The sequence below is a fragment of the Impatiens glandulifera genome, chromosome 9 (assembly GCF_907164915.1).
Source record: "Impatiens glandulifera chromosome 9, dImpGla2.1, whole genome shotgun sequence".
Classification (NCBI taxonomy): domain Eukaryota; kingdom Viridiplantae; phylum Streptophyta; class Magnoliopsida; order Ericales; family Balsaminaceae; genus Impatiens; species Impatiens glandulifera.
This window is the reverse complement of record NC_061870.1, coordinates 4,106,091-4,126,477: the sequence shown is the minus strand read 5'-3', so window position 1 is coordinate 4,126,477 and position 20,387 is coordinate 4,106,091. Positions and strand designations below refer to the sequence as shown.

The window sequence follows — 20,387 nt, the reverse complement described above, 5'->3', positions numbered from 1 at the left end:
GTATCAATTTTATTTAAAGTAACAAAATTGTTAAACACCATCAAATTTATTGTCACATGTAATATCCACATGATATTTATTTATTTTTTAAATTGATTCTTTAATTGTTTTTTCATTCAAAAAAACATTAAAATCTTTATGAGTAATTTTATTCCAAATTATCTATTTTTCTTCTAACTTTTACTTTTCATCTCCATCTCTAATATGAGTAATTTTATTGTTAATAAAAATATTTAATTGATTAATTATAAAAATTATTCTATTAATGTCTTTTAATTTAAAAAGTAACGGAATTTTAGGACTTTGTTCATAAAACATTAATTGTGGAGTGATAAAATATGTTTAAATAGTTAAATGACTAGTTGATGACTAAAAAACCATTAATTATTGAAAAAGATTTATTAAGATAAAACAAAAAAAATGTAAACATAACAAGTATGCTCCGACTGAATTCTCTTGATCATCCATGTATTATTTGTGTTGTCTTTGCTAATAAATATTATTCAATGACACTTCCCCTTACTGTATATTGTTTTTATTTTCTTGTTATTAACAACACTTAACCTCAAAGAAAATTCATGAGCACAACTATACTCTGTTATGGTCTGTGACGTCTACTTTCGAAATGAAAGTCATACAAAATTTTTAAACAATGTATTACCATTACCATTGGGATTATAAGCATAACCTCGACTTGATTTTCTCACTGGTTCATTAACTAAACTCTCAATATTCAAATTATCAAGATCCACTTCTACCCATCTTCATTTGTGAAGCTCCCAATATCAGAATTATCAAATGTTTTTCCACTAAATGAATCACTTTCTTCATTCTCACTTTAAACTAAATCAAATGGTAATTGCTTTGATAAATTTCATCGCTGTCATTTTCTTCTTTTTAAACAACTAATTCTCTCCCACTAAAATAAAGAGATACAAGTATACAAACTAGGACTAAATTCAAATTATGTTTAATAAATTTGTAATTCAGTAAGCTAAAGTCTCAATCTACAAAAGTCTAAGAAGACTTTCAAATTTAATTAATCTTGTGTCTATATCACATTTATATATAGGCTAAAATTATAAATACAATTAATTGCATCAATGCTAATTAACAATTAAATGAAACTGTAATTTATCAATACTGATCACATACTGCAATTCATCGACCCTAATAAAGCACCGAATATAATATATTTATATAACATCATTTCTTAAAATTTTGATCATTTCTTAAAATTTTGCTCAACAGTAACATTAATGGTTTTTTTTAACTTAATTTTCATAATCTTATTTACTGCTCTAATTTAGATTGGAGAGCTTTCATTTTCATTTTCACTTGGGGGTTAATCGAAAGAAGAAAGAAGGTAAGAACTGAAAGAACTTAGAAGTTATTTGTAAAAGGGAAAAGAAAATGGATAGTTGTGGAATAAAGAGAGAGAAAGAATGGATAAAGGAAGATTTTAATGTTTTGTTTGAATGAAAATAAATAAAGTAATGTAAATATAAAAATAAAATAAATTAAAGGTGGATATTACATGTGGCAAAAAATTCAATGGTGTTTACTATTTTCCGTTATTTTAAACAAAATTGGCACTTTTTGACAAGTTAATATATATAAATAAAATTTTAATACTTAATAAGTAAATTTAACACTTTCTTACAATAATATTATGTTTTTTAGTGGTTTAGGTGTTAAATATTTTTAAGTTTGAGATTTCTAGGCTTTTTTTCATTATTCTTCTCCATTTATGTTGTTTAGTGGTTTAGGTGTTAAATATTTTTAAGTTTGATATTTCTGGGCTTTTTTTTCATCAAGTATTCTTCTCCATTACATCAATAATAATGTTCCAGCATATTTATTTATACTTTTAACGGAAAATTTGATCAAATGACTCTCAAAAGAGGGTCATCCTCAAAAATAACCTTAATAATTTCAGTTTTTTATTTTTAACATTTTTTTAAAAATTTGAACACTTTTACCTTTACTAAACTTTTTTTTTTCTCTTTTTCTCTTTTTCTTTTTTTCTTCCTCTTCCTTTTCCTTTTCCTTTTCCCTTTCTACCAGTTTTTTCTTTCCCCTCTTCCCTTCCTCGTGACGGTTGCTATCTTCGATTGCTTTTCCCCTCCGACTCCCACGCCCCCACGACGGTTCCATCCCCAATCGACTCCCCCACGACGGTTCCAGCCCCAGTTGACTCCCCCACGATCGTCGAACGCCTACCCTCGAGCCCGACTGGCCGTTGATCGCCAAATGCTTCCAGGTCGACTCCCGACGATCGCCAAGCCCTGGAGACAATGCGCCCGACGTTCGCCCAGTGTTAGTGAGGTTAGTAATGCTTAGTTAGTTCTACTCCCTGGTGATTTTACTGTTTTTGCATGTTGAGTATGAAGTTTTAAGGTTTTAGGGTTTTAGTTTAGAGTTTAGGCTTTAGTTAGGGTTTAGGGTTGAAATGCTTAGTTAGTTCAATTGTTTTGGTTTTAAATGCTTTGATCCGAGAAATTTAGTTTAATCTGAATGGGGCGTGGGATTGGCGTGGATGATGGGGGTGGGGCGTGGGGATTTTGCACGGGGCGTGGGGTAGTGCGTGGAGCATGGAGCGTGGGTTTGGGCGTGGATGGGGCGTGGAGTTGGCGTGGGGGTTGTGCGTGGGGATTGAGGCGTGGGGTGGGGGTTGTGCGTGGAGCGTGGGCTTGGGAGTGGGTTGGCGTGGATCGTAGGGTGGGGCGTGGGGTAGTGTGTGGAGCGGGGGCTTGGGCGTGGGGTTGTGCGTGGGGCATGGGGTAGTGCGTGGAGCGTGGGCTTGGGCGTGGATTGGGCGTGGGGTTTGCGTGGATCGTGGGGTGGGGCGTGGGGTAGTGCATGGAGCGTAGGCTTGGGCGTGGGTGGGGCGTGGGTGGGGCGTGGGCTTGGGCGTAGGGCATGGGGCGTGGGGGTGGGGGTTGTGCGTAGGGAGTGGGGTAGTGCGTGGAGCGTGGGTGGGGCGTGGATCGTGGGGGTGGGGTGGTGCGTGGCTTCACTTATTAATATGATTTTACTGTTTTTGATCCACCAAACATTGTGTATATAATTTTTACTGTTTTTGCATATGGAACCAAACGAAACCATTATTAATTATTTTAATGGTCGTGTTTCATGGAAATCCACCGGCCCCAGCTTGGCAAAGATAAAGGAGAGGTTTACTCACCATGATCTTTTGGATAGGGCTTTGCAGACCCAATTCCAGTATCTATTCAAAGCCCCAACATTATATTTTTCAGGAATCATACTCCATCAGATTCTTATCAGAAAAATCAGCTCAAATTCGAAGGAGATAAGGTTGTTGGTCAATGGTGAGGAGGTCTGCTAGGGCATAAAGGATTATGCCTTGATAAAAGGCCTTAACTGTGGCTGATTTCCTTTGGTGGAAAATAAGGAGGTTGAAGAATGTCCACCCCTTGTCCTCAAATATTTTAAGGATAAAATGGATGTTAGTCTGAAAGAGCTTGAAGACATTTTCGTCAGATGCTCTGATAAGGAGGATTGGTGGAAGATGGGGCTCAAATTTCTCATTTACCAGTATATGTTCGCATCTGATAATAGGAGGAAGATAAGTTTCAGAATCTTTCGCATGGTGGAAGACATGGAGATGTTCATCCAATTTCCATGGGGAAAGGTGTCTTTCAGAGCAACCCTGCAGGGTATTGACAAAGATATGAAACACCTCCGTGGGTTATATCTCGCCAAGAAGAAAACCTAGGAAAAGAAAAGCATCTTTGATGTCGCTTATACTTTACATGGGTTCTCACTAGCATTCCAAGTGTGGACCTATGAGCTTATCAATACATTCGTCCCCAAATTTGCTGAAAGGACACGGCAAGATCCTACAAACCCAATGATAGTTCTCTATAAATATTTTAGAAGTTATACCCTACTGGAGGTATTCACAGCCATCAAGAAGTACAATGTTCTAAGCAAAATTGATGAGTCTGAGGAGGAGAAGCGGAAGTACTCTGGGGACAATTTTGAAGATATGAGAGGCAACATTTATGATGAATTCTTTAAATTTAATGGGAGGAAGAGAAAGATTGAAGTTTGTGAAGAGGAGACTTATTAGTCCCCAGCTCCCTAAAGTTAACAATGAAACTAGCCAAGACAGCTCTCATCAAATCCCTTCTGCGACGACTCCTCAAACTGATGAAGACAATTCTAAATTTTGTGCACCCAATCGAGTGTTTCAAGCCAATACTGATGCCAAACTTGATGAGTTGACAAAGGATGTAAATGAGATTAAAACTAAAATCAAGCTTATCAAGGAGAATCAACAACTTATAATCACATTATTGGGGGAAATAAAGGAACAAAAGAATAGTGGAGGAGAAGAAAAAGAAGAGGCAGGTACTGCTGCACTTGATACTAAGAAGAGGACGAAGAGGAAGAATAATGATGTTGCACTTGATACTGAGAAGAGGACGAAGAGGAAGAATAATAATGGTGCACTTAATAATGAGAAGTGGACGAAGAGGAAGAATGATGAGGTGATGAACAAGAGGAAGAATGATGAGGTGATGAACAAGAGGAACCATGATGATGTTGATGAGATTAAGAGAAAGAAGAATGAGAGAAAGGAGAGGCTGACGAAGTTGGCAAAGAAGAGGAAGGCTGATGAGTTGGCCATTAAAAGGAAGGCGGATGAGTTGGCCAAGAAGAGAGAGTTGGCCAAGAAGAGGGAGTTGACCAAGAAGAGGAAGGCGGCCAAGGTATAATTGCACACCCCTACGCACTACCCCACGCACACACTTGAGCCCCACGCACTACCCCCACGCCCCATGCACTACCCCACGCCCCACGCCCACCCCACGCCCCACGCACAACCCAGGACCACCCCACGCCCCACGCACAACCCACGCCTCACGCCCACCCCACGCCCCACGCACTCATCCACACCCCACGCACAACCCCCACGCACTCACCCCACGCCCCACGCACTCACCCCACGCACGCCCCACGCACTCACCCCACGCACACCCCACGCCCCACGCCCCACGCACTCACCCCACGCACTACCTCACGCACCACACTTTCACCTCGCAAAATGTATATTAATCTAATTTTATTTTTGATTGTGCAGGACAAGGAAGAGAAAAAGGGGGAGGAGGAGGAGGAGGAGGAAAATGAGGAGAATGAGAAGGATAATGAGGAGGAGGACGAGGAGGACGAGGAGGATGAGGGTGACGAGGAGGACGAGGTATAGTTGCGCACCACACCCCACGCCCCACGTCCCACACACAATGTATATTAATCTTATTTTTTGATTGTGCATGTTGGGTCAAATTATTTTGACCATGTGTTGAAATAGTTTGACTATTGGAATTTTGATGATGAAATGATGATTGGAATACATATATGTGTCTAATTTTTTTTATGCAGGTGTATTGAAAAACAACTTCATTAGACTTGGTTGTAATGAGGTTCATTAGACCGATTTAGCATTAGATGCACAAAGTTAGACGTGCAGTCTAACTGGAGGAATTAGACGTGTAGTCTAACTCGTGGAGTTAGACGTGCAGTCTAATGGAATCCGTAATTAGACGTGTAGTCTAATTCGTGGAGTTAGACGTGTAGCCTAATGAATCCGTAATTAGACGTGCAGTCTAACTCGTGGATTTAGACGTGCAGTCTAATGAATTCGTATTTAGACGTACAGTCTAACTCATGGAGTTAGACGTGCAGTCTAATGGACTCGTAATTAGATGTACAGTCTAACTCGTGGAGTTAGACGTGTAGTCTAATGGATTGTGAAAGTTAGACGTGCAGTCTAACTCCTTCAGACAAGTCTGAAGTAGAACCGTAATTAGACGTGCAGTCTAACTCGTGGAGTTAGATGTGCAGTCTAATAGAAAGAAAAAGTTAGACGTGCAGTCTAACTCTTTCAGACAAGTCTGAAGTAGAACCGTAATTAGACGTGTAGTCTAACTCGTGGAGTTAGACGTGCAGTCTAATAGAAAGAGAATGTTGGACGTGCAGTCTAACTCCTTTAGATTAGTCTGAAGTGATTGTAATTAGACGTAAGTCTAATCCCGTTAGACCAGGTGGTCTAATGGATTTTGTTATTAGACAGGGATGTTTGATTTAATTAGATGAGGTCGTCTAATTGAAATACGTCTAATGTTTTGCTTAAGTAGTTGCTTGAAGCTAGCACATATCTACCCGCATGCTACAATTGTACGCTACTCCTGCTCCACTTTCTAGTGAAGATCAATACGAGAGCCCAATGCATCCAATGAACTAATGACACGTAAGCGAATATCCTTTCCACTACTTGTTTTGCAGGTATATCTCTGAGGAATATTCGGCGCACTACTGTTGTGTACGGTCACGATCCTTGTATTCAGAGTCTGCTGTGTACTATGGAGGCGTTCCAATAGAAGAGTGCCACATATCATTCTTAAAGATTAGACCGCTGGTACCTGTGCATATTTAAAGATTCCTAAGGACAACGGACAAGCACTGGCACTCTCGGTCGATCATATTGCTTACTGGAATTACTGAGAAATCAAGCCTTTGAATATTCATACTGTGAAGCTACTTTCTTGATTGTACTGTGTGTTAATCAAGAGAGAGTTAGAATCAAAGCATCCTTTAGCTGAATGATATTCTTCATCTTGTAAGTTGAACAGAGTGTGTTCTATTCAACAGTGAGCTAAGTGTGTGCAAACTGTATTTGATTTGAATCATATTATAGTGAATCCTTCCGGTGGTTGGAAGAAGGGGTGACGTAGGAGAGTTTGCTCTGAACATCCATAAACAAACTGATGTGTTTTTCTTTTCTGTCATCTTCTCATTTTTCATCTTAAGCTTTAAACTTAAGTAAACATTTCCGCACTTGATTCTATTTCAAGTGTTTACAAGGGTTTGCGTAGAATAGAAAGTGAATCAAATCCCTAACAAGATTTCTTTCAAAACGTTTTTCATAAGCCTTCATCAATCGTCAGACCCCCTGTCTCTATTGATTAAGCCGATCCTATCAGTGCAAGACGATGATTCATGCCCCACGCCACAAGTCTCTCGCAAATTGAATTTTGATCGCCCAGAGGAGAAGAATGATGATGTGCAAGACGAGTATTCGCTCCCTATGCCCCAATCCTCTCGCAAATTGAAGGAGGTGGAGGAGGAGAAGAATAAAGAGAATGAGGTGGAGGAGGAGGAGAAGAATAAAGAGAATGAGGTGGAGGAGGAGGAGAAGAATAAAGAGGTGGAGAAGGAGAAAAAGGTGGAGGCCGAGAAGAATTAAGGAGGAGGCGGAGAAGAATAAGAAGGTGGAGGTGGAGGAGAAGAAGGAGGTGGAGGTGGTGGAGGAGGACAATAAGAAGGTGGTGGAGGAGGTGGAGAAGAAGAAGGAGGTGGAGGTGGAAGAGGAGAAGAAGAAGGAGGTGGTGGAGGAGGAGAAGAAGAATGAGATGGAGGAGGAGGAGGAGAATAATAAAGAGGAGATGGTGGAGGAAGAGGAGAAGAAGAAGGAGGAGGTGGAGGAGGAGAAGAAGAAGGAGGAGGAGGTGGAGGAGGAGATTGTGAAGGAGGTGAGGTGACTGAGGAGGAGGAGAAGAAGAAGGGGAAAAATAAGGAGAATGTGAATGAGGTGAAAGAAATTACTCCATCAAAATTTGTTGGTAATAGATTTTGGAGAAAGAAGTCGAAACAATTGGGGGACTACAACGACCCTGGTGGGAAATGGTTTAAACTCAATGATCCGGTTACGGTTAATCCTATGTTACGAATTAACGAGGAAAAGATGAAGGATTTGAAGAAATGGTTGAAGAGTAATGATAAAGACCTCAAGGATTTGACTATTTCCAAATCAGATCGTTCTTTATTTAACAAATTGCTCACGCCTCAAAAATGGTTACACGATTAAGTAAGTATTTTTGTTCTTTATTTTTGTCTTTATTTTTGTTCATTATTTTTGTACCACCCCCCCCCCCCCCCCACGCCAACCCCATGCCCCACCCCCACGATCCACGCACAAGACCACGCTCCACGCACACCCCACGCACCATGCACAACCCCCACGCCCCACGCACAACCCCACTCCCCACCCCCACAATCCACGCCCAAGACCACGCTCCACGCTCAAGCCCACGCCCCACCCATGCCCAAGCCCACGCACCACCCACGCCCCACCCATGCCCTATCCCCAAATTCCCATATTACTCTTGCTTAATCAATAATATTTTTCGCATGAGATAGATGTAATATGTTACCTAATGAAATGAAGGGTTGCGGAGTTCCCTAAGACATATCCAAAAAATTTCTCAATTGTTGATTCTCATCTCTCTCAGAAGTTCGTGAAGCGCTATGATATGTATGCCCCGAATCCTGTAGGCTACAAGTTCGACGATTTCATGGAATATGTAATTGGTGATGAAGAAAGTTATATGTATCCTTGGAATCTTGTTAATATGATATATGTACCAATGAACCTAAACCAGAAGCACTAGGTCCTGTGCCAGATTCATCTACAAGATTGGCGCATATACGTATATGACTGCGAACAGAAAATCTTCCAAAATGATGTATATGACGACTTCATGAAATCGATGTGTGACATGATGCCATACTTTCTTGATCATGGGTTCATCAATGTCGAAAAGACCAGGTTTCACAGTTCAAATTGGAGAAGATGTCATATTCTATAATACCACACCTAAAAGTCCCAAACACAACCAAAACTGGGGACTGTGGTATTTTTACTATTATGCATTTGGAATACCTTACTGTCTCATTGGATATATCAAATGTGGTCTCCAAAAAATGACTTTTTGGAGAAAGAAATTGGCAGTAAGGTTATTCCACCAAATTGTAGACCCTTGATACTGAAATTTTGGCAATTTGAATATGTGAATGTTTATTTATAAAATCTATGATTTTGTGGTAGATGTTGCTTTTGTATTAAATATGATTTAACTCCATTGATTAAAAAAATCAAATTTCATCAATTTTAACTCCAATATGATTAGTTAACTCTACCACCCCCACGCACCACGCTCAACCCCCACGTCCCACGCTCAACCCCCACACCCCACGCTCAACCCCCACGCCCCACGCACTACCCCACGCCCCACGCCCAAGCCCCACGCCCCACGCACAAGACCACGCCCCACCCCCACGCTCAACCCCCACGCCCTACGCTAAACCACCACGCCCCACGCACTACCCCCACGCCCAAGCCTCATGCCCCACGCACCACACCCACCCTCACGCCCCACGCACTACCCCCACGCCCACCCCCACACCCCACGCAATACCCCCATGCACAATCCCCATGCCCCACGCACCACACACAACCCCCACGCCCTACGCTCAACCCCCACACACCACCCCCACGCCAACTCCAAGACCAAGACCATGCTAATACATGCACATACATCAAGACAAGACCTGACATATTAAAAAACAACACCTACACATACATGACAGATATTAAAAAACAAACACATGCACATATATTAAACCAACACCTACATATACATATACATATAAAATATCATTGTTCATGAAAATCCCACAAAAGAGAACGGCTACAGGTGCCAATGGTTATGCCAAAACATACAATTTAACCAAAAGATACAATTTAACCAAAAGAAATGTTGTCTAGAGAATGTGGCAAAGATGAAGATGGTGAAGGTTGGGCCAACTGTGACGGTTGTGAAGGTTGTGACAACTGTTGTCTTGTAGTAGATGGTGCAGGCATCACTATTTTACATGTTGCCATGTTATGGCCTTGACTGCCACATGAGTTGCACTGTCTTTGTTCCTTACGAAGCTCACCTTGTGATGGTCTATGCTTTGTTGTTGTCCGACCCTTCTTAACCTTGATGGGGGGTTTTAGGCAAATTCGTTCCTTAATATTTTCTGGAATATCCCAAGAACCTTCATTGCAAACTACATAACATGTATCTACATATTCCATGCACCACGCTTCAGTTGTGAAAAACCTGAAAAATGATATTTAAGTTATATAAATTCAATCTTAGAATTAAACAATGCAATCATTCTCTAACCTTGAGAAGTACTCATATGGAATAGTTTTCCAGGAACGGGCAGTAGCAAGGGCTTGTTTACAAAGAAGACTAGATATATCAAATACCCTACAAGCACAAGTTCGAGTTTGGAAGTCAACTTGAAAAACATGTTCATCGTCGTTCCCATGAAACTCGAATCTGTTAAGCGGATTAACGTTGTAGAATCTGGCCTTCTCGGCTTATTCACGTAAGAACTTTTCATAATATGGAGATAAATGTTCTGTGTGGTTGGAAGCTTTTTCTCTTTTATTATGAAACCAATCTTGTAGTGTTAATCGTAATTACTCAGCTAATGTTGATATGGGATATTTCCTAGCATTCATGCACTAACTATTAAAACTCTCAGCGTAATTGTTTGTCATTTGATTGTATCGTGAACCGGGGAAAAAGGCACGACTCCATCTCTCCACTCTTATTTGTAGGGTCCTTAGTCTTGATCTTGTCAAAATGGTGGTGGAACTGTGACACTGTGTATGCGCGTGAAGCCATATCAAACTCAACGTGGTAGTTATCGGTTTTAAATTTGTCCATAATATTCATTTTGATGTGGTATGTGCATGCAGCGTGATGTGCTTCTGGAAAAACAGCAGACAAGGCATTGGCAATACTTGGGTGTCTATCAGATACGAAGACGAGATCCAGGACTACTTTAATTGTCACTCTTAATTGTTGCATGAAATATGTCCAAGAGTTATTATTCTCTGAATCAACGACGCCAAAAGCAACGGGATATAGTTGTTCATTCGCATCCAATACAATCGCAATCAATAGTTGACCTCCAATCTTGTGCTTAAGAAAACTAGCATCGACGCACAATACTGGATGACAATACCTGAAACCTCTAATTGAGAAGCCTAAGGACATGAACATATACACGAAGTGGCCATGCTCATCCGTCTGAATGTTAGTTATGGTACATGGGTTATTCTTCGCCAACATGAACAGGTATGATGGCAATTTTCCATAGGATTCCTCCACAATTCCTCTCACCGCCATTAATGCATTTTCCCTAGACCTCCAAGCCTTATTATAAGTCAGCTTAAACCCATAATTTGTCTGCATGTCTTCCATTATTTTCTTAGGCATGTGATCATGGTGATGGTCCATGTACTTACGTTTGATGCACTCCGCAATTACCCATGATGGTGTTTTCCTCACATTCTCTTGCCTCGTCAAAATTGAGAATGCGTGTTCATTTACTAATTTTCGAATCTCAAACATCTCTTGGAATTTTCCTTTCATAGCACGCAATCTCCACTTGCAGTTCTCATTCACACATTTCACAAACTAGAGATCTTTTGTTGACTTTTCGACTTTGAATTCAAAATGATTAGCCATCGCATATCTATGCTCCTCAATTGAAGTTTTTTTTTGTTCTCAAAAAACGTACTCACTTCCAATCTGTTTTCAAGGGTTAATTGAGCATGTGTTTCAACCTGGATTGGTTCAAATGAATCAAGCAACTCAATATGGCTGGATGTTTTCCTCATAGGGGAAGTGATGGCTGGTCGGGGTGCAAAAGGAGGGGTACTAGCAACCAATTCACTCGGACGCAAACATGGGACTTGTTGTTCTTCATCTTCTGTATGGTATATGTTATTTTGACTTTGTAAGACATCTTTCTCAAATATAGGGAATTCAGGAACCTCCTCTCTTTGGATTTCATCAGTTGGGTGTGAAGGTAGTGACTTCTCTACTAAAGAGACACACAGAGGAGTGTGAAGCTCGTGTAGTGAAGTCGAAATTTCTTTTACATAGAACATCACATCTCTATCATATCGGATATCATCATGAGGAGCAGCTTTCAAAACCAAATTATACTTGACTTTGAACACTAAATCATATCTCAATTTGTCCACACCAATAGCATTATTGATAATGTCAGTTAATTCGTCATATTTAGTATTTAGGGATAGAGGCACACCTACTAATGAACTTGAGTCAAAAAAACTAACACCATCATCCTCTTTCCTCCACTCTCCATCATATAGGAAAAAATAGTTAACAAATAAAGTGAGATCTGCAATTGATACAAATTGAAATGTTAGTGTAGTAAACAAAACCATGTTAGTGTAGTTAACAAATTGAAATGATGTGGGCTTGGGCGTGGGGGTGGGGCGTGGTCTTGTGGGTGGGGCGTGGGCGTGGGTGGGGGAAGGGGGCGTGGGGCGTGGGGGAAGGGGGCGTGGGGCGTGGGGGTTAAGCGTGGGGTGAGTGCATGGGGCATGGTCTTGTGCGTGGGGCGTGGGGGTTGAGCGTAGGGCGTGGGGGTGGTGCGTGGTGCGTGGTGCGTGGTGCGTGGGGGTTGTGCGTGGGGCGTGGGGGTGGTGCGTGGGGCGTGGGGGTTGTGCGTGGGGATTGAGCGTGGGGAGTGGGGGTGGTGCGTGGTGCGTGGGGGTGGTGTGTGGAGTAGTGCGTGGTGCGTGGGGGTTGTGCGTGGTGCGTGGTGCGTGGGTCGTTGTGGGTGGGTCGTGGTGCGTGGTCGTTATGTGTGGGTCGTTTAGTAAACATATTCATTTTATAGCATTTCAAACGTATGACACAGCATTTCAAACGTACCAAACATATTGAGTGTTCAGCTAAATGGGAATGAAAGAAATGGGAAACATACCCATTTTGAAGGCGATGTTGGGATCGGTCGGGTGTACATGGATATTGCTGGGTCTCGTCGTCCTCCGGCGTCGCAGGGGGACCGTTGAAGGTGGGTGTCGTGGTTGCTTGGGGGTCAGGGAGATGGGAGGGAGAGCGGGGGTTGATTGGTGGGGGACCGGTTGGTGGTTGGATCGGGGGCCCCGGAGAGAGGATGAGACAAAAGTGAAAATGGGGAAACGGGAAAGAAAGAGAGGGAAAGAAAAAAAATACTAAATGTAAAAGTGTCCAAATTTTTTCAAAAAAAAGTTAAAATAAAAATAAAAATTATTAAGGTTATTTTTTTTTAGGATAATCCTCTTTTGAAGTTCATTTGATCAAATTTCCACTTTTAACATTAAAATGAATGAATAAACAAAACGACATGAGTGATGGGAGATGAGAAAATCGGTTCAAAGCGGTCTTTTCTAAGGCGGTTCTAAGTACATGTAGATCCTATTTACATCTATGCCCTCTGCAAAATGAGGAAATACCTAACTATATCCTCTCGTTCCTCAAAGGAGGAATGACTCAAACATCATCATCGTCATCATCTAACGCCATTAATCTCACTTGTCCTTGTTGATCCGAACCGCAATCGCCATCAAGCTGAAGACGAACAACCGTCGTTCTTTCGTCGGAAAAGCGAGACCTAATCTGCTCAAAGCTTGGAAACAACAACTTCTCCATCCAGTCAATAAACCTGATTCTCCCAAGCCAGGACTCGCCGACGAGTTTCTCAATAGCCGCACCTTCCAATTCAATCGTATGTTCCTTCCCAACGGCACCGGCGAAACAGTCCTTTATCCTGCTCTCAATCTCCCGGCGAATAACTCCAAAATCGACCGGCTTAAACACGATCATACCATCCAAATGGATAGTTAGCTCGTGCGGCACTGTCGTCATGCTAAATTTTCTCTTCTCAATACCTTCTTCTTCTTCGCATTCAGTAACAACGTCCTCTTCGGCGGCATCGGCATCGGCCAGCAGATTTAGGTCTAATGATAAGCCATGACGACCTATTGTCCTTGGCATTTTGGCCCTGTCATCATCTTCTTCATCATCATCATCCAACCAGTTTGCTCTTCTCTTATTACATCTATCTTTTATAGAAAGTTGTAGCTGCCAATTGCATTTCATTCCATACTTGCTCTCGACGGGATACTCAACGTTTCTGATCAATTCGTCTGGAGGTTTTGCAGTAAGGATGAATATAATATTTCCAAGACTTATTTCACGACCATGAGAATCAGTAAGACGACCTCTCTCCATTGCCAACTTGATACTCCCACGGACTAGCATATCAGCTTCGTCAATGTCTTCAAGCACAATAACAGAATTCGGATTCTTCCTAACCGCTTCTACAATCCTATCTAATGCCGTTTTCCCACGCAATCTAACTTCAGTTTTCTCCTCCTCTTCTTCTTCTTCGTTATAGAGTCTTGATGATCCAACTCCAAGGCAAACAACTATTGGCTTAGATTCACATATTTGTTCAGCAACAACATACGCCATCCTCTTCTTACTAATCCTGTCTGGACCAGCAAATAACAGCCAGAGATCACCTTTGGTCGCACCATCTCGACGTTTTCCATTACGAGATCGTGATTGAGTCACTGTTGTAGCTAATTCAGAAGCTGCTTGTTTTTGCCACCATGATGTCTCCAACAGACTTTTCAGCAGCTTCTTGAACAAGTCGAGATCTTCTCTTTTAGCGAAAGACTTCTGGGTTAGTAATTCGGAGGAAATACAATCATTGATGCAATCCATGCTGGTTTTTTCAGTCCCGAGGACAAGATCAGTCTTGACAGGGCTAGCCGGAGGGCTGAGATTCACACTTAGCTGCAATGTAGGTTGGCCGAGAATAGTTGTTGTTTGTAGTTTTGGTTGATACTTGGGTGATTTTGGAGCCATGAGATTATGATGAAAATTAGGGTGAACAAGGGAACATTTATCACTCCATTTCATTTGGAGTTGCTCCTCCAATTTTTGCATGAAAATTTGATCATCTTCATTTTTCTCCTGCCAAAGATTATGAACAAGAATAAGCAACCCATACCATACATACAATATGATTCTTATCTTACCACTCTACTGTTTCATCTCATTGCATGTCCATTTAAAGTGTTATTTTTTTCTAATTTAAGATCAATCCAAAATTCATAATGTCCCACTTCAATTTACATTTTGAAAAATTAAATAGTAACTTTTGATTATGATGGCAATTGCTGGGACATACATGTATAGGCTTGGTGGGCTGAAAGAAAAATAAAATAAAACAAGTTTTTTTAAGGTAGAAACATGACATCATGCACTCGATTTTATTTTATTTTTAAATCGATATTCTTAAACAAATCTTAAACAAATCTGAACAGATTAATCGATTTCCGGAATTTCAGGACACTGAGTTTACCATATTTAAAAAAAAATCAATGATACAATTATATAATGAATTACTTGCATGTATATAATATATTGAATATTTACATTATTATAAAAAAAAAATTATATTTTTAATAAAATATGAAAGATAAATATTATGGTAATATTATATATATAGTTTTATTTATTAGACACAAATCCCATATGAAACAATTTGTTCAAATAGAAACAAGATGACTAATTGACTTCCTTAATTTTTTATTTCTTAATTAGGATTCTTAAAACATGAGCTATTATAGTATTATAGCTAGTATTTTAACGATTAATTAAAAATAATTAAAAGTTTTGTTCTAAGATTATTGTAAATTATATGTTATAATTCTTTCCACCTAGTCTTAATCAAACAAAACAGTCTTTGTATAGTTTATTGTGAGGGGGGTAAAATATTGACCATTTCAGTCATGATCTTTCTTTGAAACATAAAATTTTGTACTTTTTAAGGTCTTCGATTTTTAGGCACTTAAATTACATTTGAGTTTTGAAAACATACATAATATTTAAAGTCAAAATTTAATATTTTCTGTTTTAGTTTTGGAAAATAAACATATTTTGGATATTTGTTACAGTCCCAAGTATTGATTATTGATTAGGCCTATTTATTAACAAATATTCGGATTATAAGTTAGAAAAATCTATATTTGATGTATATATATAATACCTTGAAATGATCTTTTAGAGTGTGAGCTTTAGCATTCTGCAACCACCGTGGCAACGGCGGTGGTTGTTTGGCAACCTCCGACGCCGACGAGGAGTTTCGCTTCTCCTTAAGATCCAACTCGTAATTCTTAAAGCACATCGGACAACATTTGACGGCAACTTCTTTATCAGGGACAAGTGCTGGAAGTGCCATTGTTGATCGTTTCAAAGGATTAATATAATTAGGGTTATGGTTTCCGTACATCCCAACCCTAGAAACAAATCGAAATCCTTTTTCATCATCTTTAAAACGTTCAAGTTCAAAAACAAAGAATGAAGTAGATTCATTACCTAGAAGAAGGAATGATTCCTTGAAGAAGACGCGAAGATAATTTTGATGCTGCTATAGGAACTGCCTGCACATCCCAATCTCTCTCTAATGAAGCATGATAAACTTGACATCTCAAGTATGTCTCACAATTAGCCGTTCCGATCAACCACAAACCGTCTTCTTCTCCGATTGATGATATCAGTTTTCTCATCTCTGCAACAGCCGTTCTGCCGTTTTCCGATACCGTCTCCTCCACTAGCCATCTCAGATCGCCAAGATCAAGGACGATTCCGCGATTGTTTGAAGTTCTAATCCGCGATGATTCGATTAGGTAAGCAGCCAATTCCTTAATCTTAATGGGTATTTGATTCTTCTCCGGAGCAAACTGTTTCTCTAATGGAAATGGAATCACCTCTGCATTTTTCAGTAACCCTTCTTTCTCTATTCTCCTCACCACCTCCTTTAAAATGGCCGCCGGTTCCTCATCGCCGACTAAAATCGGATTCCTCTTCTTCCTTCTCATCATTATCTCAATCACCCTTTTCGCCGCCTCGTCGCTCCTTTGCTCGCCGGAACTTCCCTGTTTCAGCCGCGGACTCAAATACAGATTCGCAATTGGGGACGGTGGCGCCGGCGGCGGTAGAAATCTATTTCCAACAGGAGAAGAAGAATTGACCATCATCATCGATCGTTCGATTGCAGATTTAACTGCAGGACTCGAGAAACTAGCTTCTCGCATGACCTTACTTACAGATGGATCGTCGAGAATCGAGATGATTAGCTGTTCTAGTTCGACTTTAACGGCTAAAAGTGGCGCCTGTTGCTGATTTTCCGGGCAGCCACGGCGCTGATGGGCTTGAGCCCTTTTCAAAGCGGCGGTTAGTGCGTTGGAAAGCGGCGGCTCGGCCAGTTTATGAGGTGCGGATGGGAGGCGTTCTAAGGCAACTCTAAAGCAGAGATCGAGTGCTCGACATTGAAGAGGATGGGATGAATTTGGGTGTGAGGTTAGACATGCTTGCCGTAGGAATCCGGTCGGAGACGATAATAAGGTTGCCGCAACGTGCAAGGGTGTTGTTTGAGCGTGATTCCGGCGAGATGCCTCTGTAATGGAACGGTTGAGAATGACCGACGGTTCTAGCGTTAGAGTTTGGTGGATCGTGGCTAAGCCTGATTTCATCATGATTTGAGCAGAAATCAAAATGGATCTGAAAGTGCTAGAAAATGAAAGAGAGAAAGAAGAGGGTTAGAAAAGATGAAGATTGACGTCAAGAAAAGGTGGGGAATGGAAAGGCATATGATCATGAGTCGTGAGTCGGGGTGGTTTGTCAATGTGTGTGTAAGTGTAACAGTCGGTTTCTAGCTATCATCATCCTAATTTTTACTTTCTTCAATCTTTCTTTAGGCCCATTTGAAAAGGGAAATTTGAGGAAATGATTCACTGACAGGCGTAATAGCCGATAGTTCGGGGCATAAATTAAATAGCGCTGGTGACCCTCTTTTTTTTAATGACAATTATACCCTTGCGTAATTTGGTTGCGTCACCAGAATTTTTTTTTTTTATCTCACGATTACGTGACGCGATTGCGTGACTGGGGCATTTTCGTCAAAAAAATTCATAATTAAAATTTTTTGAAAAATAAAAAATTGTGTTAGGTTGTCTGACGCAACTGAGACATTTTCATCAAAAAACAGTAAAAGAGGTCACCAGCACTTTTTTTTTTTTAACTTTGCACTTTCCGCATTTAAGACATTTTTTTATGGTCATCTCCTCAAATTTTTCCTTTCAAAACTACACCGTTTACTAATTTCAATTCCTAAATATAATTAATTAACTTTTCTTCAATTCTATTTATTAAATTAATGATTCATTAATCATAATATTTTTATTTTTACTTGAAATTTTTTATCAAAAATATTTATCACTCAACATCTTTTTTTTAAGTAAAACATGTTGATTTTAATAAATCAAACCAAACAATTTCTAATATATATTTTTAAAATAAGAAACTAATCTCACTTTCATTCATTTGATTTTTTTTTTAAATACTCATACTTTATTTACTTTAATAGATTAATTTGTTTTTATAATATTATATAATCTAAATTAACATTAAAATTATAATGAAATAGTTTATGAACATTTGTTTGAGAAAACTTCAAATTCGAGTAACACTAGTTTTAAGTCTAGCTCAAAAACAAATTTACTTAACAATTTTTTATTTATTTTAATTTTTAAAATAATAATAATATTATAAATGATTTAAGATAGAATATATATGGCTCTCTAGTCTTTCTTGAAATTAAATCCCATTAATTATTAACCTTTTTATTATTAAAAAAAATAGTGTTAAATTAGCTAATCAATATAGCTAATCAAGATGGTTAAGTTAAATATATTTATTACAATTCAACTATAATCAAATATTATTTTATTTATTCTTTTATTAATTACTAATGCAATTCGTTAACTAAAATATATTTACTTTTAAATATATATATTTTATTAATATATATTAATTTTTTTCACTTATAAATTTATGTTTTTATCAAAATTATTATCAGTTAACATTGTTTAAATAAATTAATATTTATTTAAATAAATCATAAGTTGTAACTATTTATGAAATAAAAAAGAAATCTTTGTCTCTCTCAACTTTGTTATATAATTCAACGCGAAAAGGAAACATCACATCCCCGCGTTGGACAAAACACCCGTCCCCATTTTTGCTCTCAAGATTCTCTTCTCACTTTGACTGACCATAATAATATACATACAGCCTTCTTAAGTCATTCCAGATGGAGGATTCAAACTTTGAAACGCGTTTCTTTCTTCTAACTCTCTTTCAATTTCACCATTTTATCACATTTTTAATTCATACCAATTTATGAAAAAATAACTTTATTTTTTTATTATAGAGCTTATTGAATGAACCTCAATATCCATTCCCTTTGCATTATCTGGATCGATCATGTTATGAAACTCCATTTCAAAAATAGTGAATATATCAAGAATATAAATAAATATATAATATTGATCTCTTAATTATAAAAAAGTGCAACAACTTTTGTTAATAAATGTATGCAAAGAAGGAGTCACTGAGAAATGCTCTATGTTCTGTCATCTTTTCAGCAAAAGACTACAGCATATTCTCTTCATTCTTACACACTTTATTATTACCTTATTGTACCGGCAGGACAAGCTTGTTTGTTTTAAGTTTTTGAAGACCAATGCAAATGATAAAAAGTAAGATTTTAGATTGAAAAGTTTTACAATAAATTAAAATATCTTATTGATTACATTTAGAAACTATATTATTTTTTTTTGGAATTTTTATTTTAATAAAGGGATAATAATAAAGAAAATTTAAAAATGTAGTGATCTAGATATTGTTTTCAAATAAAAGAAAACACTAGAAACTAATGAGAGTAATTAAACCAAAAATTTGGAACATTAAAGACCGGATCCATTCTTATCACATAAAAAAGACAACTTTAATTCATATTTCTTTGAGTAATTGAATATTTTCTCAAACTTCTTATTCTTTAGGTTTGAAATTAAAATTTTGTGTTTTATCAAATTTTTATTTATTTATTAATTTTTGTTTAAATATAAAAAGTTAGAATGAATTCCGACAATCATAACCTTAACTTCAATGAGACATTTTAAATGGATCTTATTTTAAATTTTATAAATACAAGATGTAAGCAAAATATTTATATTTAATTCAAAAAAAAATTATATGGGAACAATTTTATAATATTAATCAAATTAATCATGAACAAAATATTCTACCTAATTGGATTAAATTTGAGTTGATAACAATAAAAGAAAGAAGTGAACAATATGTCAAATCTTGTATTTATATTATTTCATAATCAATCTATTAAACAGTATAATACATCAAATAAGAAATAATTAAAGGATTAAATTTGAAATAGGGAATAACGTGACGTAATCTAATTTTCTGAAAAAAATAATAAAATTTATCTCTACTCTCTCTTTAAATATTTTTTATTTTTCTAATCGATAACATAATATCACGTTATTCTCTCACCTAATTTCCCCCATCACTCATTTATATAAAATATAAGTTTGAGTATCATTATTCAAAGTTGTTCCATTTAATTATGAACCACGAGATATATTAGGGTTGAATAGGGATTAATCCAAAAATTACACAGTTTGGTTGGGCTAGACATTAAAAAAATTAAAATATAATTTTAGAGGTCTAATAAAAGATAAAAAAACAAATTATGGATCGAAATGTGAATTTAATATTTTTTTAAAT

The 20,387-nt window shown here is 38.2% G+C and overlaps 2 protein-coding genes across 2 annotated transcripts; one reads left to right on the top strand and one right to left on the bottom strand.

The window, feature by feature from the left end:
- Nucleotides 1–4,049: 4,049 nt before the first annotated feature.
- LOC124915748 (protein PXR1-like) lies at nt 4,050–4,745 on the top strand. The gene has a single exon (XM_047456511.1). It carries the CDS (start codon nt 4,050–4,052, stop codon nt 4,743–4,745), a length of 696 nt encoding a protein of 231 aa, XP_047312467.1.
- An 8,298-nt stretch (nt 4,746–13,043) lies between these two features.
- LOC124916668 (protein SMAX1-LIKE 2-like) lies at nt 13,044–17,395 on the bottom strand. The gene is made up of 3 exons (XM_047457416.1): nt 16,119–17,395; nt 15,790–16,039; nt 13,044–14,711 (listed from the first exon to the last, which is right to left on the bottom strand). The coding sequence occupies exons 1-3, from the start codon at nt 17,276–17,278 to the stop codon at nt 13,221–13,223; spliced, it is 2,901 nt and encodes a 966-aa protein (XP_047313372.1). The 5' UTR covers nt 17,279–17,395; the 3' UTR covers nt 13,044–13,220.
- Between the last annotated feature and the right edge of the window lie 2,992 nt (nt 17,396–20,387).

Bases quoted from the DNA above. Each gene is read 5' to 3' on its own strand.
- LOC124915748 (XM_047456511.1), top strand. From the start codon at position 4,050: ATGGGAGGAAGAGAAAGATTGAAGTTTGTGAAGAGGAGACTTATTAGT.
- LOC124916668 (XM_047457416.1), bottom strand. From the start codon at position 17,278: ATGATGAAATCAGGCTTAGCCACGATCCACCAAACTCTAACGCTAGAA. The intron at 16,040-16,118 runs GTAATGAATCTA...ATTTGTTTCTAG, and splicing joins GGAATCATTCCTTCTTCTAG to GGTTGGGATGTACGGAAACC. The intron at 14,712-15,789 runs GTATTATATATA...AATCTTTGGCAG, and splicing joins CTCTAAAAGATCATTTCAAG to GAGAAAAATGAAGATGATCA.